The 27,538-nt window shown below is 43.4% G+C and overlaps 2 protein-coding genes across 4 annotated transcripts in view; both read right to left on the minus strand.

Annotated features, from left to right (window-relative positions):
• Window positions 1-11,360, minus strand: part of tnk2b (tyrosine kinase, non-receptor, 2b) — a 33,458-nt gene extending 22,098 nt beyond the window's left edge. The window contains exons 1-3 of one of the 3 annotated variants that reach the window (XM_086130112.1): window positions 11,111-11,360; window positions 6,011-6,178; window positions 418-869 (exon numbers count right to left, since the gene is read on the minus strand). In XM_086130112.1, the coding sequence (XP_085986238.1) occupies window positions 418-498 (81 nt within the window). In that variant the 5' untranslated portion in view covers window positions 499-869; window positions 6,011-6,178; window positions 11,111-11,360. Of the gene's footprint in view, window positions 1-417; window positions 1,524-6,010; window positions 6,179-11,110 lie in introns of those variants that run through there. The other 2 variants (XM_086130114.1, XM_086130113.1) reach the window with 2 other exon arrangements.
• An 839-nt stretch (window positions 11,361-12,199) lies between these two features.
• Window positions 12,200-26,025, minus strand: tfr1a (transferrin receptor 1a). The gene is made up of 18 exons (XM_086130116.1): window positions 25,899-26,025; window positions 20,731-20,780; window positions 19,913-20,150; window positions 18,929-19,112; window positions 18,457-18,682; window positions 18,201-18,323; window positions 18,004-18,099; window positions 17,543-17,682; window positions 16,792-16,943; window positions 16,572-16,691; window positions 16,386-16,471; window positions 16,211-16,274; window positions 16,027-16,094; window positions 15,850-15,917; window positions 15,643-15,736; window positions 15,322-15,543; window positions 14,485-14,637; window positions 12,200-14,365 (listed from the first exon to the last, which is right to left on the minus strand). Exons 2-18 carry the CDS (start codon window positions 20,761-20,763, stop codon window positions 14,123-14,125), a joined length of 2,310 nt encoding a protein of 769 aa, XP_085986242.1. The 5' UTR covers window positions 20,764-20,780; window positions 25,899-26,025; the 3' UTR covers window positions 12,200-14,122.
• Window positions 26,026-27,538: the final 1,513 nt, after the last annotated feature.

The raw sequence follows: 27,538 nt of genomic DNA on the forward strand, positions 1-27,538 counted from the left end.
TTCATGCTGTGAAAAAGGAGACACGATTGAATGTCTGGCCACAAGTACGAATGAAAGTATAAATATGGTTAAGTACTGTTATAAGGCTTGAAATAAGTGTTGTTTCACATCACGGTTTGCGAGTCAAATGATTCATTTTGCGTCAAACAAACATTGAACGTTAAGTATGAAGCGTCGATGTGTTGAGCAACGCGCATGAGTTCTCGCCGTTCCTAGCTGCCTTCTTTGTGAACGCGCAAGCCGCTCATCACACTTTGGGTAATGTCGACTGGCTTGCGACGTCACAAGCCAACTTAAAAACTCTTCACCGGGCGCTAGCATATTAATGACTTATTTCTACTTTCGTACAATCTTCGAAAGCACGGAACGCTGCTCTGCTGCAATGGGAATCATGATGAAAAGACAGAAGAGCTCTACCTCTTCATCATCAGCGGTTACGCAGCGGCCGTCCGATTCGGACGTCTCCTGCAGCCTCTGGTATTCTGCCGTCTCCCCCATGGCAGCACTTCCGCATCTGATTAATATCTCCTAAGTGCAACTTAAGCGATGTCGTCAGTCAGAGGCTCACTTCAGCTCGCTTCACGGTTTTTGTCTTCCCTCCGCTTGTCATCCGGCGAGCTGCGTTCCCTGCTTTTGCATCGCTTGGAGTTCATTTACATGCGATGCAGCAATACTCCGACCGTCATTGTGGTCCTCATTTTGTGTCGAGTCAGCTTAGACAAAGAGCTCACGGTTCAGTGATAACGGCCGTGCCCGCTGCCCAAGTGCTGGTCTATGCAATAACTGATTTGATGGAGCATTCTGGTGGGCTCCGGAAAGGCGATCCTCTGCAAATCCACCTTTTAGCCGCAAATGTTGTGTTGTCCAAGCTGCAGAAAAGATAAGAACGGGTTAGCGCCCGCCACAATTTGCCGCTGGTGATGTGAACTTCCTGGATGGTTCAAAGCTGATCACTTCACATTCAGTTGGTGCTCATTGTTCAGTCCGGACGTAGAAATCGCTTAGTCGGGTCCTCAGCGGAGCTGCTGCAGGTGGAAAGGAGAGCCGAAATAAGGAGACGCCGTGCGGCACCTAAAGGTAGGGATCCCAAAAGGCTCGATTTCCACGACCAAAATTGCCTCACCACCTCTGTCACCGTCTCGCTGACTCCTCCTTTGCACTGTTTTAGTGCTGCCGCATGCTCTGCCTTCATATCCGGCGATGCTACGCTCTCCCTTTCTATCTCTGTGCTCCAGTAATGTCAGTTTCTCTCCACTCATAGAAATGTCATTGCGCGCATTTCTTTTAACGTTATTTCATCCTTCCTGCCTTTCAGGAACAGATATCCAATGACACAAATACAGTCGCCGGGGATATTTAATGCTTTGACTTAAACCGTCTTTCCTGATTGCTCGGTTGATGCCTAATCCCATGTTGTTGTTGTTGTTGTTGTCGTCGGTCGCCCCTTCCCTCCTCTGGATCTGAACCCCTTTAAACTGCTTTCCACACCCCCTCTTGATCCCGGCACCAGATTTGGTGAGTGGTGGCTTCCTCTATTACCGTGGCAAAATCCACCCACCCCTCTTCTTCCTCGCTGTCCCCGTGCCCCGAAGTCAGCATGGATCCGCTTTACGGTGGTCCTGATAGAGGCAGCCAATGGCAGCAAATGCAAGGCGCGCACGAGGGAGAGGTAGGAGGGACAAGGGGAACAGGAGGGGGCCTAATGAGGAGAGTTAATCTTCCATCTGAGAGGGATTTATGTTAAAAAAAATAAATAAATAACAGCGTCCTCCTGTGTGCGTGTGTCAAAAGCACCTCTCTCACTATTGGGAAGGTATCCAGACCATCTGGCTGGAGAAGAAAATAGAATGAAAGAAACAGTACGTGTGGTAGTTGTGGACAAGCGCATGTGTTTGGACATGACCGTCTCCTGGTCCCAAGTTGGAGTTGAAATAACAGCATGACACACTGCTGACATGGGATTTATTGTGAGCTGCAATCACCATTTTTTTTCCCTCTGATACAAATGGCTTGCCTCGTTTCCTTCGTCTCCACAAACCGTGACCCGACTCCCCCTCCCACTCTGATGTCCAGTCCGCTTTTGCTGGTATCCTCAGGCCGGTGAATCGCAGCTCGCTGTGCAACATTCGCTTTTTGCTCTCCTGGCTCGACCTCTCTTCAAACTGTTCGTGTCACATGAGCGCCACACAAAATTTCAATTCATCAAAGAAAGGATCGGTAGAATTAGCAAAACACAAATACTCACAGAAAGTACATATAATCTTAACTTTTGCAGAGGACATTTAAAAATATATACTGTATTTTCACTGCTTTTGACACATAACAGGATTAATTTTCTCCACGCCTTTGTCTTCTGGTTTGAAGTGCATGCTGCTGTAAAGCATTATTCTTATTGGTCGCGCTCGCAGCGCAGGAGCAGCCAATCACAGATTTGGCGTCAAAGGCTTACGACCTCGCTGAGCCTGCGTCAGCTACGAAATCAACATCTGTGATCCCCAACTCCATCACTGCACCCTTTTGTGTCACCCCGTCTCATTCTACAACATTTGATCATATATGTTTAACTCAGCCATGTCAGCTTGCACCAACGCACCCACTGAACCCTGAATTTTAACCCCTCAATCACGACCGAACCCAGACTTAAAATACGAATGCATTTTTCAAACACAAAAATGCCGGCGCCTTCGCCGATGACCCCGACAGCTTTATTTGTCAGCCAACTTGAGTGGGAGGGGGGAACGTAAAGCCGAGCCTGTTAAAACATGCAAACGCCTTCTCTTTCCGTATGATGGAGCATCGGGAGAAGGAGATCAGACAGGCCGTGGGTGTAAACGTCGAGAACTCTCAAGACCAAACACCAACCCGAAGAGACCACGGAGAGTCCTTAGCGACATGAAGGACCACGACTCCACGGCATGTGTTGAATCAATCAAGCTTTGGCTTTGGCTACACCAATCAGCCTTGATCGCCCCTTTCCCAGAAATATTTCCACCTCGGCTCAACGTGGGCGTGGATGATACACGCTACATCATTCTCGGCTCTCGTGCCGTCTTTCTAGGAAAGGTTGAAGGCTCGCTTGAGTGCGGGGAGGTGTTGGCTTTCCCGTGTGTCCCTTCAGGCGAAACAGGTGGCAGTTAAGAGGAGAGCTCACGGCCGCCGAGCAGCGCGGGGCAGGATTAGGGGGACACGAGTATGACAGGAGCCCCCCCCCCCCCCCCCAAAAAAAGCCTCCAGCTATGTGCGTTTATGCCAAGGTCGCAGGTGAGGAGCTTTGCAAGTCATTAGGAGGTAAAGCTCAGCATTTCACTGCCATCTGGGTGCCTGGTCATCCATGTCATACAGCGGCTTTAAAGTTTCTGTGTGTTCATAATATCACCATGACTGCTTTTTCAAATCACAAGAGCAGAATGTGTTTCACTGTCCGAGACTATGATGTGATCTGCTCATATTTTAAATCATTGCATCTTTTTTTGTTAGCTTGAATTTTTGCATGCATGTAAAACCCTGGCCAATGTTGTACAAATGCTATAGATGGGGAAAAAAAATTACAAAAATGAATGAAAGGTCACACATGAGCATTTACACATAAATTGGTCAATTCGAAAAACATTTGGGGGGAGAGAAACTGGGCTGGCCTGTGAATAGCCTAAAAGAGCGTATCGCTGACAAACATAAATGCATTAAAATGGTGGCAGAGCTCGGAGTATGTGTATATAAATGAAGGTAACTCAAGGTACTTTTCAATTAAAATGAAATTAAAATCTGATATTTGAAAGCAATGAAACCAAACAAAAGAATATAAGACACAAAAACAGAGTGGAGAAACGGACATTTTACAAATGACTCAAACTTAATGGCTAAAATTCACGAAAATTACTAAAACTTACATTTTACAAATTACTTTCAAAAACAACATACAATGCAAGAACTTATATATATATATATATATATTTTTTTTTTTTACTTACAGTTTTTAACCTGGCCTTAAAAAGATTCATGCCTTAGTATTTTCTTATTTTTATTTAGAAATCCGTCCATCCTTTTTCTGAACTGCTCATCGTTGAGTAATATTTCTCCTCAATTAATGAAGGCACACACGCACCAAACTGTAATCGGTGAGGAAACAGTTTCTGTGCTGTGAGCCAAAGTCAATGTTGATCAGTTAAACATTAAATGTGCTTCAATGTTTCTTGCAGAGGCAGGCAGAAGGAGAGGCTAAGTTTGCATAGCTTTGTGTACACTGATTACAATACCGACATTTTTTGGGGGGGGATTTTTTTTTTGTGGTCAATTTTGTCAACATACCAACCGTCTTGGTGTAACAGAAAAAAAACCCACTTAAACTCCAACCGTGACAATATTATTACACAGTATTGTATTGTTTTCAAAATCTGTCCATCTGTGCAACTTGACAATAAAGTTTATCCAATCCAATCTCCAGGGGGGCAAGCCCTTCCCCCCTTCGTCCATGAAACCTCGTGAAGCCTGTGTATTGAAAAAAAAAAAAGTTCAACCAAAAAGTATGGGGGCTGGGGGGGACCCCTCATAAAACCACCAAGCATTTTCCATGAAAAACAAGGCTTGCCTCCCAGATCCCCCACAATAATTTTAAAAAGTGGAGAAAAAAAATATTTTAAGATTTATTCATTCATATATAAAAAATATGGAAAAACAATCTACCTATCGGTGACTCCGCCGGTGCTAAAGAGTGAGTATGCGGGGGTCCACTGTATATCAAGTACTGTATAATATGCACAGCATCTCTTTGGCCACAAGAGGGCAGAGTTAAGCAACGTTAAGAAAGTGGCACATTGTGAATGAAGCGATCATTTATAGTCAAAAAAAGAGAAAAGTTGGCAAAGTTATACTAACAACAACAATCATAATAACTACTATTATATGAAAGGATGCTTCCACCTTTTGTGTGTGTGTGTGTGTGTGTGTGAAGTGATATAGTCTCATTCGCGGCCACAACAAAATTGCCTCATCGCTCTACTGTGTGTGTTTATTGGGGGTGGCGGGGGAGGATATGCAATCTGCACTTCCGGGCGCTGCCGCTCAGAAGTGAATGACTGAGCATAGTCGACGATAAGAAAGACAACAACATATATTGCCCTGTGGCCTTGAGCGTTAACTCATCATACAGGGCTTGGGGGGGGGGGGGGGGGACGGGGGACTGAGCAATGATGGAAACTAGTTGATAGGTAAAGAACAAAATAAAACAGTGCACACATTTAGGACAGGAAGAGATGACGAGTGCAGCACTGGATGGTATGGTGTGACAGCCGGATCTATGTTCAGGGTTAAAATAACACTGTCCTGCTTCTTCCATTCACCCAAACACACACACACACACACACAGACACACTTGGACTCAGGGAGGCTCCCTGTCCTCTTCCGTCTACTCTGTCAGTCTGAGCTCCCAAGGCCCTCCAAGCATTCGGAGACACTCGCCACAAAAAGCTCACTCAATGGTGCTGCTATTTTAGGTTTCAGTCCACGCTGCGATGGCCACATCCTACCGTATTTCTCTTCTCGCCATAAGCTCGCCGCTTTCGTTCCTGTCTGTGTTAACTGCAGACCCGCTTGTCATTTCAACATAGTGCCATCACCCCCTTCAAAGGGTCAAACATCGTTGTGGTTACGCTGCTCAGCCCACAGGTTGTCAAACTTTTCATTACTTTTTTTTCTTTCTTTTTTTTCCCCCCATTAAACGAACAAGCAATGTAGCAGGTACTTCAGATGCGTAAACGGACACCTGCCTCAGAGTGTCTGACTGGCCAGCTTCCAGTGTGCGGGTCTGTTGCCGGCACAGGCGTTTCTATAAAGCCACCCTGACTCGGACTTCCTTCCACGATGATTGTGCAGTGTGACCATGACCCGCAAACAAAGGGGTAACAATCAAAAAGCTCTTTCATACACAATGGGCACGTCTGATCAAACGAGACCGCACAGTTCGGCTGTTCTGATAGCACTGAAACAGAGATGGCGATAAACAAATGATTCTTACCTGTGGCATGAAGGCCCAAGAAACGCGGGTGTCTACCACAGATGCTCCTCTCGGCTTGAAGACAAAAGGTCAGACGACGGGCCCCCAGTCCATCTGACCAGTGACAGGACCATGACGTGGTAATTTCATCTTTGCTCATCGGTTTAAACGAATGCAGATGTGCATTTCCTGCAAATAAAAACAACACTGATTGAGTCATACAAAACCAAGAGACGAGTCTCGAATAGACACCACATAAATTAATCATTTTCTTACGAGACTTAACAAGAGTATAACAATCTTATTTTCCATTTTTAGATGTTATGAAAGTAATGAAGTGAACCTCTGCTATGCATGGGGCCAAAAAATGCCGGGATTAACCAAAATGCAAGGTTAATTCACAAAATGGCAGCAAAGCTATTTATTTACCGCGGTCTGTAACGAGACAGAAAATAATCAGCAAAGTACCACAGCATGTGCCGAATCTGTCACCATTTGCACTACTCCGAGAGAGAGAGTGTGTGTGTGTGTGCGTGTGTGTGTGCTCGGAGAGGCAACGCACACTCGCATCCCCTTAATTTGTCAACGCAGCATGTGTTCTAAACCGATCCGAAGCTTGCTTGTGAACTGTGTCCAACTAGACTGCCTGACACACCGGGGCGCCTAAAATGCGCAACGGCACTCCGTTTTTAGTGCAGAGCCGAAAAGCACATTTCAAGCAACGCTCTGATTTTTCCAAAACAGTCAGTGTGAAGCAATGCTCGCATGGAGCGTATTTCCAAACGCGCCCGAGAGAGCTCTTCGCCCCCAAAGTCCCAATTTCCTCATCTTGGGTGCATTTGGAAATACGCTGCGAGTGCGCTGCTTGACTCAGACCTTTCAGAACCTCAGAACGTTGTTCAAATGTGCTGTTAAGGTCATTCAGAGTGGCCAGAGCCCAGTGCAGGCAGTTACAGGGGAAGCAAATAGCATTTGAAAGTGTCCAAGGTGCATTCAAGGACAGAAAATAAAACCAGACAGCATCAATAAACGAAACACGATGACAAGAACGCCAAACCTCCACAATACGCTGCCAAAGTAATACATCGAGAACAAAAATGGGAAAGAGGGGAGTCTTTCAGCGTATAATGGTAACTAAATCCCCCCCAAAAGTCTTCAATTCGGTTCATTGACCATATGCCATAACCTTTGTGCGGGTTTAATAACCACATACTGCAAAAGCCGAGTCAGATGTTTTCATTGAACATTTCCTGGTGGCTGTGCATACAGAAACCCGAGTGTCCGCCAACATCCACCCACTGTCTGCACATGCTGGCATCAGAGTGTTGACAACAGCGGTTATTTGCTCAGCGTGACCACATCACGGCCGATAACGCGCAACGTGGGAGCAATTTCCTGAGCTGGATATGAACTGAATTGACATTGTTCCAAGCTAGCTCTGTGGGTCGAAATGCCAGCGGGGCGGTGAATGAATGAATCCATCCGATTTACCCGGACAAACTGGGACACATTCAAGCGCCACAAAATCAGGTAGATCACCGAAAGAATCCTGGGAGCGGTTGAAAGAGCAAGCTTGACTTCTTCAACATTGACCCAGGGCATAAGTCTGCACATGCTGCACTTCGTGAATGAATCCAGATACTCAATCTTGTCTTCCTGAAGTGAAAATGCCTCAATCAACCTTTTATCAACACACACCCGGTGAGTGAGTCCAAACCGGTCAGCTGCAATGATGTCACATAAAAGAGCTCTTTTATGCCACTGCGTCAGTGGGCTGGACAGGAAAAAGGTACTTTATGATCCCCACCCTGATACATAACACACACCAATACACAACAGAGAAGTCAAAGAGCAAAAAGAAGTCGAGAGACACAGACGAAAACAAACACAAGGGGTGTTACTGTGTTGACTTCAGTAAGGACAGTGACTTGCTAAGTGACAAAACTCAAGACGCCTTTTACACCCCTAAAAAAACCGCATTGCTCACTCATTAGCGCCAGGGGTTGGCACTGTGCTGAGCTGGTGCTTAATAACTTCTGACAAAGAACGCGTTTGGTTTTCCACCAGCCAAGAGCCAAGTACGTCATTATGTCATCGTAAAGCGTTCACACGTCACTGCTTACGTCACCGTCATGATAAACCCGTCCCACCCGCTGCCTGACGTAGTCCGCGGCAGAATCTGGCCCGACCAATAATTGGGGGCATCTTAAGCACTAGTTTCAAGCACCAGAGCTCAAGCTAGAGCCAATTTCGGTGGTGGAAAAAGAATTGGTGCTAACCTGGGCACTGGCCCGGAACTAGCACAAGCACAAAGCGTGGAGGAAAAGGGTCATCAGAGGTCCGAGTTGAAAAACAAGTCTTTAAAGTAGTCACCAAAGACGCAAGACTCCCTACCTACATCATCAGCAAATCCTGCTGCAAAATCTAGATCGGTTCAGCCGGGGTTTTTTTCAAACGGGACGTGACGTCTCTGTTTTGTAATTCAGACCTCATGCGACTTGAATTGAAACAACACCCCGGCCAACAATAAGAAACGGACACAAGCATGCAATTTGCCTTTTAAAAGGACCTCTCGTTCCGTCTGAATCAAGTCGAGAATGGTCGACCTACCTCTCCTGTTCGGATTCCTGGTGTCACCAATTCACTGAAATTACACGCAATATATGAAGGACGGGCCAAATCCATCTAAAATCAAGAGCAGAGAAAAGCTGCCATTGAGGGCTCAGTTCATAAAGAAGAAAAAAAAAGACTGGTGGTCAAAGGTAAAGATGATACCCTGTGGGAGAGGTGATCATTCTCCTCTTTCTGAAAGCCCCGACTGCAGTGAGTCATGACGGTTCCATTCCCCATGTGGGGCAAGCTTGTTTTCATCTACAGTAGCGCAAGTACTAAAACGGAAGAGAATCAAGTATTCTCATGAGAAGGATTTTTTTTTTTAATGCCCTTAACAATGACTTTGAAAAGTAATACGGCAAAAGATCATAGAAGCTCATTGAAATGAAGGTTTAGGATCACGTTGTCCTCACCAACAATGGCAATCAGGCAGGTCTTGAGGCACACGTGTTTTGTTAACGTTTCACTACAGGAATGTTTTCAAACAATCGCTACAGCAAAACGTTCATGCGGGAAGGAATTGCAACTCTTGAAACGGCTGTTGGAGTTTAATTCACCTTACATCCATTTTTAATGACTAGTCAGTTTCAAATTCTTCATCATCAAGGCCTGTGAAGAGGTGTATTTATATATAATTATACATATATATATGGTTATTTATTTTTAGTTGTGTGTGAAAATACAAGTGAGCTACTCAGTCCGTAACTCATCCAGCAGTCTTTCATATCGTACTGAATAATTTGAAAACAAGTCACGAACGGGTGCATTTACTGAACCCTTCTTGTGACAACCAAATGAATGCTGATGCTGTCCGTCCCTAATTAAATCAATCCTCCGTGAGGAAATGGAGGAAATTGACTTGACTTTGCGACACTGATTGTATTTAACTCCATTTATGTCCCATGATGGTCGGTCTTGCCCGTCTCATCTCAGTAACTACTGTTGTGGAATGTCCTATAAATGACAAGAGTTGGAACTGTAAGAAGAAGCCAAGGCAGCATAAACAATGAATTTACCTCCCATATGTGAAGGTGCGGGTGTGGGATTTACAGGGGTTAAACTGAGCTGGGGTGAACTTTAAAAGGCAGGAAATAGAGCTCTTAGTTCTATTGCCCTCAGGCATTGTATTTGATACAAAGAGTACGTGTGTGTGTGTGTGTCACAACAGGATGTCAGAGTAAATGGGGAAAGTGAGATAGATACATTGCAGCAAGTAGTAACAAGTAAACGTCCCAAAGGCCAAACTGCAAGTTTTCTTTCCAGATACAAAAAGAGTGAAACCACAACGTGTTTAGTGGCTAGATGAAACTTGTTGCTAAATTTCCTATGAGCGGCGTCTCGCCTTGACCTGCCGACTACCGAGCTGCAGGTGACAGAGGCAGCCCAGCAAAGCTTTTTGAGATGTTCTTGGCCATTCCAATTATTATTATTTTTTGGTATCGATGAGGCCCACAATGCAAACTGTTTGTGTAATTTGAATGCATACGCAGTATGCCTTGAGGGACCTTTTTTCTTTCTTTTTTTTGGGGGGGGTTGTTTTATTTTCCAAAAGTAGTAGTATTCGATATTTGCATTCACCGACATCTTTCTAAATTAAGACTTGACTCTTATTTATTTTTGCGTACGTTTATAATGAAGGATAACTATGTATGTGTAAATATGATTCACTTCCATGTACTGTTGTTCAGTCTGCCACCTAGTGGCCAGATTTTGCCCATTAAATCAACGTTCCTATGGAATTCTTATTACACACAGTTTGCTGCAGATGACAAATGACGATAGACAAGTCGCAGACAAGTGACACAATAGAAACTTTAATCTGTATATCGCCTTCACGATATGGGCCCGATCTATATGGTATACAAAAAGAAAATATAAAGATGATTTCAAGATTCTCAATACCCGAAAAGGAACCGCCTACAAGTCCAATATAGCAAAAGAAATTAACAGTACAATCAAATTATAATCCCTTGCTGGTTTACATTTTATCAACGGCACTACATGCACTCGTTATTTTACACTTTAAGTTGTCTTAAACCCCACCAGTGAACTAGAGAGCTTCAACGAATCACCATGTCCATTCCACAGTTTTACACCCAAAACTGTAACACATTTATTTCATGTCGGTCCTCATTTCAGATGGTTCAAATTTAACTAAAACTCTTAAATGATAATTTTCTTCTCGTAATTTGGCAAAAAGCTGAGTACAAACAACATTCATTTTAATTTTAGTTTCTTCAATGTTTCATTTGAAGACCAAAAACAGGTTTCTGAAACAATCTAGAAGTGTGAGTGATTGCAGATGTGTGTTTCACAATACAGTATCGTCCTGACAGCACCACTCTCTCACCTGTTGGCTCTTCCCTCAGCTCCTCAACTACACAAGTGGGGTTCTTACAAAGTAAAACACGTTCACCAAACTGCAGTGCAATTGTCAGACTGATCAAATACAAGCGTGTTATGTAAACACGTTTAATGCCGGACGGGGTTTTGGTCGCGTGCAAGTACCTGTCAATCGAGCTCGTGTCACTTGTTGTCAGCCCTTGTTCCGGTGTGCCTGACAGCCCAGCACGCCTGCTCCAAACTGACGACGACTGACGCATTGGGTGTTTTTCGTGGCAAGACAATGCCCGAATATATTCCCTACTCAATATGTCGAATTGTTCTGTAGTACGTCGTGTCCCAAAAGACGGCGTTAAAGGCGCTAGCTTCAGTTCTGTGGCGTCTTTGTACCGTTCAAAGATCGTCTACATCTAAATGCTGAGACATACCACAATGTGAAACATTCACGAACCTACAGATAGTGCTCAATGCAACATTTAAACTTTTTTTTAACCATACGTATAATTTCAAATATGCCACAGTGACTGCAAATCACATTGAATTGGATTTACATTTTACTGTATTATCTGATTCGGTTTGGGCTATTTTTGCAATCCAAGTGGGAAGGTAGTGTTGTGTACACCTTTGATTTGTATTCACGCTTTCGTCCCACTCTTAAAGAGACACGCCAGAGTTTTCCCCCCCTTTATTACGACTGGATGCAGTTGAGACATACTGTAGTATTCGCGTTAAACATTTTTAAAAGAACGTTTGATATGTATTAGGTATTCACAACATGTCTTGAATGGAGGTTTGACTGTGTGACAACAAAAGTGGCTGTCCAAGAGTCTAAAAACTTTAGGTATGCCTAACGTGTGTTTTACTGTAATTTCGATGAATAATAAATGACAGCAATAATAACACGGTGAGGAATGTCATTAAAAGGACAGTCCTCAACTTCTAATTTCGTTGACCTTGTCTCCATCATGTGGCCAAAACGATATTTGTTTTGCTGACTCGAGTATTTCCCTCGTGGGTAGAAGCTGCAAAATGTATATCTGGTGGAGGTGAAAATTGCAATGTGACAACTTACACGTGTGACAACATTTGCATTGATCATTTAGGAATTACAGCAACTTTACAGAGAGGAATTCCCGCTTCAAAAAGTCAGAAGTAGGCTACTCCAGATGAATAATTGACAAGAGGCTCTTTGTTCAGATGCAGACGTGTATTCCCAAGACCACTCGTTCAAGATGAATGAAATAGCTCAAAGAATGCTAAAAGCGATGTGATTGTTTATTGCAGAGCAGAAATGAAAAATGACACAAACTTGCATGCATTTGGAAAATACGTTGCCTACTGTGAAAAAAAATGTATATCTTCAAAACACATTCTTTTGATTCTCAAATGATCATTTTATCCATTTAATCAGCGCATAAGCTAATGGCCAATCCTTAAGCACTGAACGGCGGATCGTTTTAAGGTTAGTCAGCTAAAACAATTACACAATTTCTACTTTAATTTGGGGTGTGTAAAGCACAATCATTTCAGTTCTTCTCTGATGATGAACACCAACAACATTAGCAACTGTAAAACTGCGTCTGTAACTTTGATTTAGCTCAGAACGGGTGTGAAGGTGTCTTTGAATGGGTGGTCAAAGACACATACATATAAATGGAAAAAATGAATAAAACCAACATCCTACACTCTTGGAAAACCACCGGTACTAAAACTTGCAATGCATTCATGAAGCAAAAGGCACTTGTGACTTTTTTTTTTTTTTTAAAACACAAACGCACCCAGAACGATTTGTCTTCCTCAAGGGCCAGGTGGGTGGGAATCACATCACTTCCACATACAGTGTACATATCAACAAAAAATCAACATACATTTTGATTTGTAATGGGGACAAAGGCTGCCGTCAGGAACCCAGAGTGCAATTTAGCCATTCATATGCCTCACCTTAATCCCAAAACAGCTTGTGAAAACAGTTTCGGGAAAACTGTAGGCACAAAGGACGTGGGAAGAAAGGACTCGCATAAGGACACATCAAAAAGATCTGAAGTTGAGCGAGACAATGAATTGTGATGTTGATTTAATTTATGGAATATATACAAAAATTATGGGAAACACTGCCCCCGACAATATAAACATCCACCCCTACAGTGAAATATGGAGGGCACTGCCTCCGATACGGATACACACTGGTAGGCAAAAACTACCTTGTTGGTTTCCACATTATGGAAGACGCTGCTTCCGATAATGGTAGCAGGATGAGAAGTGCACACGTGAGGCCGAGTTTGGATGAGCAGCTTTGATTCAGCCTCAGCGGAGAACTCTTGCGTGCGCTCAGTGCTAGCTTCTCTTAGCAGATGCTGCTTTTGTCATTTCGACAGTATAACTGTCATAATTATGGAAGGCACTGCTCCCGATAATTACACGTTTTCTATAAAAGGCAATTAAAAAATATTTGTCGTGAACCCTGTCACTGAGAACTAAGTAACACAATAAATAGACTTCGGTTTCACGGCCACCTGGTAAAATACCATCTCCCTTTTTTCTTTTTGTTTAATTGTAAAAATTTTAATTTTTCTGACTTTTCAAATTTTGTCTCATGTTGTTTAGGTTTATTCTTAATGATCCGTGTGGCAAATGTATCAAAGGACGCCATTCACGATATGCTCTTGCTGCGATCGACGGACCTACCGTACGACCTGCGAGCATGAGGATATTTCTGCACAGTAACAACTACAGTAAATATAGTTACTCAGAGGTTTGAACGGCGTGTTACTGCTTTTCAGTTATGATATTTAAATAAACGCTAAACACTTACTACTGTAGATTGGAAAGAAATGCTGCCCATATTTGTTTTTGCAAGTTTGAGTCCGGGTACTGGCGTCGTGACTTTCGGCAGTACCACTAAGCAACATTAGTCGTCGGAGGTGGTTACGGTAGCACCAAAGTAATCAAATGTGATCAATTAAGCACCGCATTTTCGAAATGTCTTTCAACAGAACAAAACGTACAAGAAAAAAAAACTGTGAAAATATACTGTGTTGATGTGAAAAGTGTGATTTTAAGTAGAACGCTAAGGGAGATGAGGCGGCTTATAACTGGTATAGATGATCAAATAGAATTATTATTACACTTATTATTATCATCATCGTTGCTAAGGGAAGAGCACGGGGTGAAAATAATTTAGATTTCATTATCAAACGACCACATGTCGCCCGCCAACGCAGTGGCACAACCCTGAATTGTCCAGGTGGCCAAGGCAAACTGGTTGCGGAACTGGTCGACATCAGCTTCCGGGCTGTCTGTCCTAAGGGCGTCAAGGTGGTTGGACAGCCCTTTGAGTGTATGCGGACCAGAGCCGAGAAGGATGTGACGGAAAGGACTTTCTCTGGCAGACACGTATGCTGACAGCAAGTTCCTCTCCACCTGTAGATGGCGACGGAACGCCGGATGATTGAGGTTTGTTCATTTGACCGTTTTCGTATTCACGCATTCAGTTGTACAAGTGAGACCTCAGCAAAGAGGTGAAACTTAGCAGGTCTTACCGACATGATGCGGTCGTTGTAGATGCGGCACATCTCGATGTTGCTCAAGTCACTGTTTTGGATACTTTTCATCAGGTTACGAGAGGCTCGACTGTAAGAGCCGGAGGCTGACATCAACCACTGCACCGATGTGGGCACCCGATTAGGTTGCATCTGGACACATGGGACGCACAACCCTCGGTTAGGTTTAGAACGCGTGTTCAGAATGTCACTGTGCACTTGTAGATTTATTAACGGACATCTTTTAGAAATGTAGAACGCAAATGATGATTTGCATGAAACAGCTCTTTTGGAAAATGATGCAGATGACGTGAAATGGCCCCTTGTCAAAAACTGATGAATGAAAAAAAAATCAAGACTGAAAACTAAAATAATCAAGTATTTAGATGACAATAAATCCTATTTTACCCAAATTGCATGACTCAATCCAGTAAATAAGGAATTTTAAAAAATGTAGGTTTCAGTGGTTCGTAATGGCCAAAAGTTACAATAAAAACGGTCGAACGCGGTCGACCACGCATAGCCTCAGTTCGACACCTGTGGATTTGCACATTTGTGGATGTTTTTCCCCTTTTTTTCCCTTCAATGTAAAAAAAGATTTTCATAATATTTACGAGACTCCCCCGCCCCAATTTCTTCATGAAAAACACGTTTATCAGTGTTTGTTGAAGAATTTTGGGGGTTTGTAAAAATACTGTTCTGCCCCCTTCCCCTATTTCACTGACCATCAATTATTCACGTCATTTTCATGATTCGCGGCCCCTGCGATTAGCACGGGTCGACTCTATTGATCAACTTCACTCAAATTAGCAAAGTGATAAAATAACCAAGACCTACCCTCTGTACAGTGTTGACTTTCTTGTTAATCTGAGCCACGTGAGTACGAATAATCTTGTCATACTTTGACAGGTCCATCTGCAGCAGATGGTCATGGACCAACCTCAGCATGATGTGACCTGCAAACTTGGCAGCCGCTTCAGCCAGCTGCAGATGCTGGTTGGACGTGGCAGTGATCAGCTTCGCCTCGGTATCCAGCAACGTGCCAAAATAGGGATAATCCTAGAGAAGGAAGCCCAATTGAAATCCATCCAATAAACGGAGACATTGTTGCAGGTCAGATATATTTGTTGTCTGTTGAAGCACAAGGGGCTGACTTACTAAATTGCCAGAAGTGAATTGAAACGACAGGGACGGGATGCCCGTAAAGGCAATGAAAGGATAAGCGGCATTATCCAGCTTCAGAGGTTCCAACCTAAATAGACGTGAAGATTTTTCAATGTGGAGGTCGAGACGGCGGGCCTATGCATTGCAAGTAATGCCGCGATACCGCGCCGATGTACTGGAGGTAAAGGAAAATAAACGTACACGTTGGATTCCCAGTTGCCCTTTCCAAATTGAGAGAAGAGGGACACGGCCTGATTCTGGACGCCCACCTGAGGAGTAAACAGATACACGTGCTGTTGCGTGTGCTAATATCATCGACCACCGTGGGGACAAAGTGGTTCCGATAATTCCGAAAACGTATGGCGATTCAAGATTCACCTCTTTGAGAGTGCGTTCAATCAAGCCGTACATCATAGGACTTGCTGCCACTTTAAAACCATTGTGACCTGGGAGGGGGTTGATTTATTCATGAATTCAGAAAATACGTATGTCAGTATTCATATCGCAAAATGAACCTTTTGAAAGGAATGCTTGCGATAACATTTCAAACGACGGTACATACCGGCTATAATGCCGTCAAGGTTGATGTAAGAGAAGGCTTTCATGCTAAGGGAAGAAAGATAGCCCTGCAAACAAGAAACAGATCGTAGTGTATACGAGTGCATTTGGAGATCACTGTACATACAATTGGATCATTCAAGTAACCGCAGAAGCAAAACGTATTGTGTAATTCCCACCTCCAGCCATTCGGTGGCGCCAATGCTCCCATATTCTCCCGCACTCCAACTCGCAAACACAATGCTCCTCCTTGGCTTGAACCGGTCTATTTGAAGGATAAAATGAGCGAGCGTGTGACAAGGAAGGCACGACCGTTTCAGCGGCGGCACGCTAGACTTAAGTAGCGGGAGTCACAAACATCTTACCCTTTTGCAGCATGCCCGAGATTGAACGAGCCATTTCTAACAGAACGCCGGTGCCGACGGTGGATGCAGCAAAACCCGGACCCCAGGCATCCCTCTGGGCACCGATAACCATATATCGATCTATCGCCAAAGCACAGGCATGTGATATTCATTTGTAACGTGCACATTTGAACAGAGTAGTCGTGGTAATTGCAAATGTTAAATCAAATGTTTTGCACACCCGCGTCCACAAAGCCTTCGATGACGCCAAAGACGTTGTGGATCTTTTTCTCAGAGAGAACGTTGTTCACCTCCACAGTGATGACGTCACTCTCACTACCAAGTTTGTTGAAAACGCCCCACTCTTCTGGTGCATTCTGACCTTCCAACTTTCTGTGGGGAGGAACGCAATAGATTTTTCCCGTGCAATGTACACCAACTAACATTGGAGACCGTTCTAAACTGCTATTTAAAAAAAAGGGGGGGACAGCATGAAAAGTGTGGGTGTCGCAATACCCACATTCTACTATGACCGCTACTACTAACGATAATACATTGCTTTTGTTGAAGCTTTTCTAGATACGCAAAGGATGTCTAATTTCCAGTTACAATATTTTTTAAAAAAATTCTCGTCATAATGCCCCCGGTGAATAAAGACAATTAAACGGGAAGTCAGCTCAAGACTTTTCTTGACAATATGTCCTTTGCTGGTTTAAACACAGCGTTCTGATGAACATTGCATGAGTGGAATATGAACTAAGGCATTTTTGTACCGTTCATGGGGCAGCCATTTTGCCACTTGCTGTCCACTGAAAATCACAGCGCCCAAGGGCTCGGCTTGTGAACGTCACGGGACCAAAACCCCTAGACAACAGGCGAGCTGTGATCGGTCACTCACCCGAGCCTTTCGGCTCTGTGATGTCATTTCCAGTTGACGGTAAGAAGCAAAACGGCCGCCCCCAGCGACGGATAAAAAGCTTTGTCAACCTTACTCGAGAATGCTGGCGGCCATGCGTGCTGTGATGGTTTGAGCCAAGATACTTGGCAGACCTGACGACTTGGCGGGTGGAAACTGGGTGTGATTAAACGAGGGGAAGCCAGGGGTATAGGGATCCCCTGAACCTAAATGCACCTTAGAGAGGAAACAAAGTTCAACAAAACAAGGTTAGGACATCGCATAGCTCCCAGACACGCCTTGTCTTGTTATTATTTTGTTTTTGTTTTTTGCAAGCATGACATTTTACAAACAGGCAGAATTGTGAAATTATGTGCATGCGATAGTGTAGAAAAACAATTCAATGTCTACATTAATTGCAACCATTTTATGTGCGTCCCATTTTTTATTTTTTTTTTGTTTGTTTTCAGACCAGGCCTCGGCAGATCCTTGAAACCAAGGAGACTTAAACTCAGACTCGGGTGCCAAGAAAGTCTGATCGGGGCATCCCCAACTCACATGTCCAAAGAGCTGAGTGGTCCGTTCAGAAGGATAATCAGCCGGGTCTTGGTAGATCAGTACGGCAGAGGCCAACATTTTGGCAGCATTAGCCACCTGGAAACACAAATGAAAGCAGTTACACACCGCAGGTTGATTGTCGACGATCAAAGACAATTTCAGTTGTGAAGAGAATTGCACAATGAGCGGTGTCCCACCTTTTCCGCAAAGCTGATCTTTCCTGCTCGGATCAACATCACTCTGCCGCTCATGTTGATGTTTCTGTCCCGCAGCAATCTAAAGTCGCTTTCCTGTCCATAGTAGGCGTACAGGACAGCTCCCTGGATAGGACAAAAATATTCATCTCCTACTATCGCTCTGGGATTCCATGCAGATGTTACTTTGCATTCAATTAACTTTCAATAATAAAAAATAAAAAGGTCCCCCCCCCACCTCCCCCTCCAGATTAATTACCTTTGCAATTCCATTAGCACTGTAGGACAGAAAACCTTCTGGACGCTCTTCTTTGCCATCCTTGAAAATAACTTTGTTGAAGCCGGAAAGCGGGCGATCCTGAACTTTAATGAAGTGCTCATCGGTCCAGGTTTTCATGCCGTGCTCTTGAAACTTCTTGATCACCTTGTCGGCCAACGCGTCATCGCCTGGGGAACCAGCCCGATGGCTGTCACTTGACAACTCGCTAGGAAATAAAGAAAGAAAAGAGTTTTGAAAATTGACACGAAAGAAGTGGTCGTGTGGGTATGTTCCACTTTGGTTTCACTGAACCGTGACGAAATCACCAATGCACACGTGGGACAATGTGTCATGGTCCGATTAGTGTGCGTGCGTGCACGCGTATGCGCATTTCTGAGATGAATTTTCCATTACTGTATTGGGAACTCTCTAACAGCAACTCTCATGAAAAAGGTATGGGGTCGACTTTCACCTGAAGGCAAGTTGGAAGTTGGACACACTCAATTTCTGGGCAAATGCATTCTTGACATCATTCCAGGCCATGAGGGGGGCTGCTCCAGTGTCGTGAAAGACGGGCTCATCGGGCAATTGCACGGAGGCTTGACAGCTGTAAGGCTCGTCTCTTTTGCGGTGGACCAAGTAGCCAATCAAGTACCCTGGAAGTAGCAGCAGTTAAAAATGAGAGGGAAAAAGAATACATCTCGGCATTGAATAACAATGTCGAAACCTTAGAAAATGCAAGTGTCACATTGCGTTTCACTCAATAAACCAAATACCTCATTGTAAAAAGACAGCTTCAATCAATAATTCAAGTGAGAAGTAACAGAGTGTGAAAATTGCTTTTTATTTTACTTTTCACTCCTTTTGAATTTGATGCCCGCAGCACATGCCCCTCCCACCCCCTGAAAAAAGACAGCAGTGACAAAGGCATGTTTCCCACTGTGTTACATCACCGTTCCTTTGAACAACACAACAAGTGTTTGGGAACTGAGGACAATTGTTGAAGCTTTGTCGGTGGAATTCTTTCCCAGACTTGGCTTGATCTATAACTTAAGACGCTCAACAGTCCAGATCTCCGTTGTCGTACTTGGTGTCTGTCTTTCAATGGCAGACAGGTCTGGACTGATGGCAGGCCAGTCTAGAAGTTGCACTGCTTTACTATGATGTCACGCTGTTGTAACGCATGCAGAGTTCAGGTGGGCAATGTCTTGCTGAAATAAGCCCTCAGCATTCCCGGTCTTTTAGTGGCCCCGTCGCAGCATTTTTGGATGTGTTGCAGGGATCAAATTCAAAATGAAAGAATATTTGAAAAAACAACAACAAAAAACATGAACCATCAGTTTGAACATCAAATACCTTGTCTTTGTATTCAAGTGTATCCAATTAAATGTATCTTGAAAATTATTTGCATGTCATTGTGTGTGGGAAACAAACCCAAAATGGCACCCGCGCTTACCGATGATAAAGATGAGGAGGACAGTCGCGATGATAAAGCAAAGGTTCTTCGGCGTGCGTCCAAATTTTGAAGTCATGTAGGATTTGTGGTTGGAATTATGGTTGAGGTGGGCGCCCACCCCATTTCCGCCGACTTCTTCATCCATGTCAGATGAAAGCTTCATCTCCACTTGACTGTTGTCACCTTCCATGTTCTGGGTCAAGTTGAAACGTGTATACGAATGAGGTTCTCCATTAAACTACAGCAGAAGGAGAAGAACATGAAATCAGCCAACTGGTATATTCAAAGCGCCAAACCTTACGATTTCACAAGATTATTTGAAGTCTGATGTCAACTGAGGGTTGTATCTTACAATACAATACAATACATGCAGATTTATATAGCGCTTTCACAACAGCGACAGCTGTAACAAAGCGCTTCACAAAACAGTTAACATAAAGTAAAATAATCTTGTGTACAAGTAGAAAGAACAACACACAAAACAAACAAACAAACAAAAAACGATGCATTGACACATATGACCCAGCGTCTAGAAAATTCTTAAGTGTATATTAAAAGTAACCAGAAGAAAAGAAATTCAAGAATAACTTTAGACATAGATCACTATAAAAATGTAATGCAAAAAAAAACCTGACAATTTCTGTCATGAAAATAAATTTTCCATTCAACCACGTGTTTGGCTTAACTGACTTTTGCATCCCTTTATTTCTTTATTTTAAGTAGCTATTTTTGGGGCACATTGTTTTATCAAACATCAAAGCACCAGATGTACACTTTAAACAAAACAATTATTTAACAATGAATGCAAAAATACTCACAATTTTAGTTATTGTTGACCTTGCTTGGTCCATTGTTGCTTGACGGAACTCTAAAAAAAAAAAATTAAAGAAAAATAAACAATTGATGTCCCACTGAAGGTTTGACTTGGACAACCCCAAAAAGTTCAAATGAAATAGATGAGTTAGTATAATAACAATGATAATAATAACCAAAAAAGCAGGGATGCAGGAGAAGCAGGGTGTACTGAACCTAATGTATTCACAAAAGCACTCGTGCGGGTACACTGAAAAAAAAAACTAAATCGAAAGCACGAACAAAGTCCTGCAAACCCCCCAAAACGTAAGGTAACAACAAAACAGCCCCTCAACGCCACCTGTTGGTCACAAACGGAACAGAACGATAACAGTAAACTATGAAACAAAACCGACTAATCCAAACAAAAACAGAATCATGACATGAGCAACTCTGATGTCATTTTCAGCGGATAGAAAGTGGCAAAATGGCCGCCCTCTAAGACGGCTACAAACGGATGGAATTTTCTGCTTCACTCATATTCCACAAACACAAAATGAATCCGAATACCGTGTTTAGACTAGTAGAGGCGCATACAACAAAGACAATTTGGGGGTTGATTTCCCCTTTAAAGTAATCACTAAAAAAATACAAAATCTTATCCTTTCATGTCAAATCTGACTTCAAATACAGTATTGTGAATAAGTGCAGTACTCTTGTTTTTCATTTCTGAGAAAAATGTGGTGTACCACTTGCATGCACTTTCCCCAACAGCTCTTTCAGCTTCCTCCGCATCATTGCTTCGGCACACAAAAGACGACGCTGGATGAGAACATTGTTCACCGCAGGCTCCATGGGAACTCAAATGCCAAAATGCGCAACAACTGGCTTCCCGCTCACTTGAGGCGACGCAACGAAAGGTTCAAATTTAACAAAACAGTGAGACCTGAAATGCAACTCTTATGTATGTTTGTACTTATTTCCCAGCTCGAAAGCGGTGAAAAAACAGACGTGCAAGTGGTCACCTGAGAGGAGTGCATCTCGGGTCAAGTGCCTCTCTCAGGGAACGATTTTCTCAGATGAAATGAAATGAAATGAAATGATGACTTGAAACGAAACAGCAAACCAAGTAAACCAAACAACCTACATCAATCAGAGTTAAAATGATAAATTCAAAACATTAAATATAATGATAAATCAGAACTAAGTTGATAAATAGAGAAAGGTATATAAATATCCATTATGAATACAAGAGAAAATTGACACAAGAGTGTCAGGGTGTGGAAGTATATAATCCCGATACAAACCAAAAGTTGTAAAAATATCACGGTTAAGGGTAAAGTATGAGCCTTAATGGAGACTTCTTTCTTCTTACTTTTTTCTTTTCTGATTGATATAAAAATGATTTATTAGATACAATCACATAACGGGGTAGGACTAGATAAATTTTTTACTTCTTCCTACTCCCTTGAACATAATAACTGTGTTGAATGAAGATTGATTTCTTTCTGTTTACTTTTTTTATCTACCTTATTTTCTGTCAAATTATTACTGTATATATGTTTTATGTTCAATAAACAAACAAACAAACAAACAAACAAGTATGCTAATGATTAAATGCGAACCGAAGTAGAGAGTGGTAGCTCGACCAGAATCCGTATGCGGAGCTGGTCGACTTTAGTTGCGGTCATCCACTGAACTTTGACCTCTAATGAGTGAAAGCGACATTACAACCAACAGCCTGGTATGACCCTGAGGAAAAAAAAAAAAACTCAATTCCTAGCCGACAGCCTTGGACTTATTAACACAAGCGCAAGGTTTTTCCCCATACATACTGTATCTCAATAATCATTGTCGGGGGAAGAGTCTCACTGCGTGACCTTTGATGTTTCAGAATTGAAAGTGGCCTGCAAGAGGTGCGCGGTGCTCCGCAGCTAAATGGCAGAGAGACTTTAGCGGACATTGCGTGAGGAGATCTTGTCCGGGCAAATGCCAAGAGGCCACGAAAGAGAGCGCAAGGAGGCAGGTCTGGCCTTATTGATGCTGCAACCATTGCCAAGTCCAACTGTGCTTCCAGGAATGAGCTTTTATTTATGTGCTCTTGTCCCATCAATCAAGTCAAAGGTGCACACAAACAATGTGCCTCAATCTCGACCGCATCACGGCATGGTGAACATTTTGACCGGCTATGACAGTTGGTTACATTTAGATCGTTAACAGCGCCTAACACAGTCCCTTGTGATACAATCAAAGCCATTCGAAACATCGCAAGGAACACATTTCAACAAATACTTCCCATTTCTGATACAGAGAATTGCTTGCAGTGCACCGTTGGAATAAAAAAAAAAAATGGGCATGGAAAAAAAAAAACACTTGCTTTATAAAGCTAATTGGTCACTTTTCGGCGGGTACAGTAATGTCTTTAATCTTACGTGCCAAACATACCGCGCTTTAACCAAGCTAATACTTTAATCAGATTAACCGTTCTTTCACTTTCAGTTGACGGGCAGGCTGCCATTGCCAGTACACACCGTAAACAGACGCAGAAATTAAAATAATGAGCAGGAGCGCTAGAGGATCATCTTATAAGTTGACCAGCGATCCATAAGGTGAGCATTTAACCGCTGCGGTCCGGTGAGGCGTGCGCTGTATCTATGATGAGTGAATTTTCAACTCACGTGTGGCAATCAGAGATAGTAAGTTGTGTCACACCCTTTGGGGAGCAACGCTTGCTGGTAAGTCAAACTTGGAAGGAGCTTGACGATTTGAAAATTGCGAGAAGTTTTCGCACAGTGAGCCCACGTTGACATTCCTGCCGGTTTTTGTTCAAGCCATGTTCCGAAGCAACTGAGCACACCTCTGAAGACAGTTTGAATGGCGAATTCTCCGTCTCCAGGATCAAGAGTGACGTTCCTTTGGTACAACAAGCAGCCCCTTCGACCAAACCTCAGGACGTTCATTACAAGAGAAACATACCGTACAACTGACAAGGAGCTAAGTGTGAACTGAAAAAAAGTGAGAAAGGCAGATGGCACGCCGGGCAAAATGAAGCCAAAATATGAGGTGTGCACTGCCAGAGGAGACACGTCACAGGGTTGCTCCTTGTGGATGAATGAAGTCTACTATCTAAGTAAGGCTTGGGGCGCCCTGTAGGAACGGGTAAGTGGCACGGCTTGAGCAGTCACGGTGCCGCAACGGGGCCTTGAAGCGGGGAGCACCGGAGCTCCTGGTGGAACACTGGCAAGTGAGCCATGAGCTCCATGAGTGGTGGAGGAGATTATTTGGAATGAACGCATGGGTTTACTACACTACTGTATTTCAAGTTGGTCATCATGTGGTGCTTGGCGACTTCAGTATTGTTGCAGGTGGTACTTGGTGTAAAACGTTTGAGAACCACTAATGCAAGTTTTCCAGCAGAATAAAAGTTTCCGGGTACAAGAGAGACTCAGCCAGCCGCCGTTGCCAAACCAGACCAATAAAGTCTACTCTGCATTGTATTTTACGATAGAAACACCATCCACTCCCAGACTCCAAAACCGTCACTTTCAGAAGACCAGCAATACTGAATGTTTGTTGAGCTGTCAAATCGGTGAAAGGGAGTAAACTTAACAGTCTATCATGATTGCGCTACAACATCATGGTGCCCAAAGCGCTTTTCATTCAATGGTCAGGTGCTGCCACGCCCGCTGGCAGCAAATTAGGGTCCAGTGACTTGCTCAAGAACAGTTGGAGAGCAGACAGGCGCAATGGGGATTTGCGCAGCTGACCCTGCACTCAATGGACAACCTGCCCGAGCAACTGAGCCATAACATCGTCAAAAATAGAAAGTCATTTTCAACCTCCGAGATTCCAAAACATTACTGAATCGAAATTTCCCATTCAAAAAAAAAAAAGGGAATTATAAGCACCAGCCGCAGAACAAAGTTGTTTACCTTGTTTTTATGGGTTTAATAAATAGAAAGTGGAAATAATGACCTGTATAGAAATAAATGAAACATAATATGATGAAATAATGTAGAAAAAAACACGTGCAGTGCTGCCTTTGTAGCGTGTAATCTTGTCGTTAAACCGATTTGTTTGTGAACAGGGTCGTTTGTGAACCGAGGTTTGACTGTACGAAAAAAAAAGTGGTGTTGAAGGGACAGAGATGGTGAGGAAAAAAAACAGCAATTACTGAAGAAGCTGAAGCGCAGAGAGGTCGTCGGGTTAGGGGAGCACCAACCATTGTGCAAAGGCTAAATCATGTGAGAGTCACATTGGGGGAAAGCATGAGAAAGTTACAACAATAAAAAAAAAAAGTAAGACACCGAGGCAGGCAAATCCCATCGTTTGGGAAAAATCTATGCCCAAATTAGTGGACATAAGACTCGGACAGTGGTCCGAGGGCCCCTTTTGGGGTGTCAGATAGACATCAGTGACCTTGAAGTAAGTGGCACAATTGGGAAAATACAAATAATGATCGATTCTTCTGGGCTGCTCCTTACACACCACATGACATGTAGCCAAGTCCAGTTACAACTTTCGAGATGTTTCCATAACAAACTTGTCAAGTTCACCTGCTGCTTATCTGAACAGCACGACCTCGGCCCGCTCGGTCTCCTTCACATGGCCGAATTGAGAAAATAAAACAGCCGCTTTGCATTCTTGCTTGTGACCTGCAGGTATTAGTCGGCACGGAGTAAAAGATACCTTATCTAGGAGCAAGGTCAGGAGACATCCACTGGAAGTGTAACGTCTATCTAGCTAGTGACACAGTTCACTCCGGAGCTGGAAGGTCGCACGAGGGGAGCTAACGGGCAAAACACAGACTACCCCCCCCCCCCCCCCACACACACACACACACACCCCTGTCGTCGTTGGTCGGCGAAGTGACAGCCGAGCCGAGTTGCTTCGGCAACGCGACGCGTGGATCCTGCCTATTGTGCGTATTTCCAGAACAACGTCGAATCTGAATTTTGAGCGTCTAAAACTGTGCGCGTTTGTACCGGCATTTGTGCGCTGACGGGCAAAGTGAGCGAAGAAACAGGACATGATTAAGATATCGTTGAAATATACTCACATCGATACGGTAGACATATAAATGCAGTATAGAACCTAAAGTAATCCTCAAGACCCCTAAATTTGGAATCATATCGTGGACTAGCGCAATATTCATGCTTGATATGCACATACGTAAAAAAAAAAACAGTCTTACCTTGTCTTGAAAATGTTCACTGGTGCTTTTGACACTACGAGGGTTTTCTCCTTCTTGCTGCTTTTTGTTGCTCCAGTTGTATGTTAAGCCGCGTGTCCTTCAGCTCGCTGCCCCCTGCTTATATCTGGTTACAATGAGGCCAGTAGGGGTGGGACAAGGTGGGGGCGAGGGGGGGGTGAAGTGAAACGGGGAGAGAGAGAGACCCAACTTCGACCTTTTACAATAACCTTCTGCTTACCTTATGGAAATACCAAATGCAATAGAATGTGGATAGTTTAGGCGTTTTCACGTGCGCAAGTCATAAGTGTACCAATAAGTTGAAAGTGGAAGTCCAGTCAAAGGTCTTTTTTTTTCAATAAAGTGCCCCGCACTCCACTATTCGGATGACTTGAGTTACTTGACTTTTGCCGCAGTAACGTGGTTGGGACTTGCATGAAACAATAACACATAGAGCACTCTCTGATTAAAATTTGTTGTTGACCGGTGTCATTTTAAAGCTCGAAGCAGCATTGAACTGGCCCTCACACAGCCAATTTAATTGCAATTAGGATAAGCCCAAGTGGGAATTCCCTTAACGTTGGCCTTTCACCGCAAATGGCCAACTTCCTGTTCAAAGTCAGAAACGGCTCCTCTCGAGAGTTTTTTGTGCATGGTTCGACAATTTGGTGTGAATTGGTGAAACTGTTGCGGGGTTCATTCTTTTTAACGGCGTGATTTCCTCAGACTCTCTTCCTTCAGATTTTGTTGTGCGAGTTTTTGGCGGGGTCTTGTTCTGAAGCCACTGGGGTACATGCTTGCAAAAATTGGTGGAATGTTTGGCATGTTCAAGCTCTCAAAAAAATACACAAATTTGTTTTAAAAATCATATAATACTGGAAACGTTAAACATGTTAAAATCTGCTATATTGATATATCATTCTTCCAAACAGGGTGTAATGGTTCCAAACATTTGTGAAATGTTACTGTCCAAAAATGTGGTGATTGATTCCAATGAATGCATTTGAATGGGTTAAAATGACCAAAACTGTGCTTCACCTTCAAACGTGAACCAAAATAATACGGGGCAAGCCAGAATCTACGGAGCAGTTGAGTTTTGCCACAGCTGTGAAAATATCAACTTTAGGAGAAGGAACAAGAGGAAGTAAAGATATATTTAATGCGGTCTTTGGGTTGCTGACTAAGTCAGAGGTGTAGTTTTGTAGTGTGTGTTTTTTTTTTTCCAGCCAAGTCGTGAACGCCCTCATTTTCTCAATGGAAGAAACAAGACATTGAGTGTGTTGTTTCTTACAGCGCCACTTAAAAAATAACGTTTGGAAATCAGGAACCTATGTTCTGGTGACCTAGTCAAATGTTTTGACTGTCTGTTAGGAAAACAACACACACACACACACGCACACGCACACTCACACTCAGTGTGCCAGCAGTAAAGAAAGGGACCAATACTGAGTCAGGGTTGTGTTTTTGCAGACAGGGATGGCAAATCAGTCATCACTATGATTGGATATGTTTGGTGGGGAGTGGCTATGCAGGCACCAGTGATGGTAAATTATTAATTCATTCTCGTAAACAGTTTTGTAACATCCTCTATGTATTTGCCATCACCACAATTCACCAAAAGACTTGCGGGAAAAGTAAAGCTT

Source organism: Hippocampus guttulatus, chromosome 14, assembly GCF_054856545.1.
Source record: "Hippocampus guttulatus isolate MCC_2025c chromosome 14, RoL_Hgut_1.0, whole genome shotgun sequence".
Lineage (NCBI taxonomy): Eukaryota > Metazoa > Chordata > Actinopteri > Syngnathiformes > Syngnathidae > Hippocampus > Hippocampus guttulatus.

Coding starts and splice junctions, on each gene's coding strand:
- tfr1a (XM_086130116.1), bottom strand. CDS start 20,763: ATGGACCAAGCAAGGTCAACAATAACTAAAATT. Junction 18,683..18,928: donor AACTTCCAACTTGCCTTCAG/GTGAAAGTCGAC, acceptor TTTATTTCCTAG/CGAGTTGTCAAGTGACAGCC. Junction 18,324..18,456: donor GTGCTAATGGAATTGCAAAG/GTAATTAATCTG, acceptor TGTCCTATCCAG/GGAGCTGTCCTGTACGCCTA.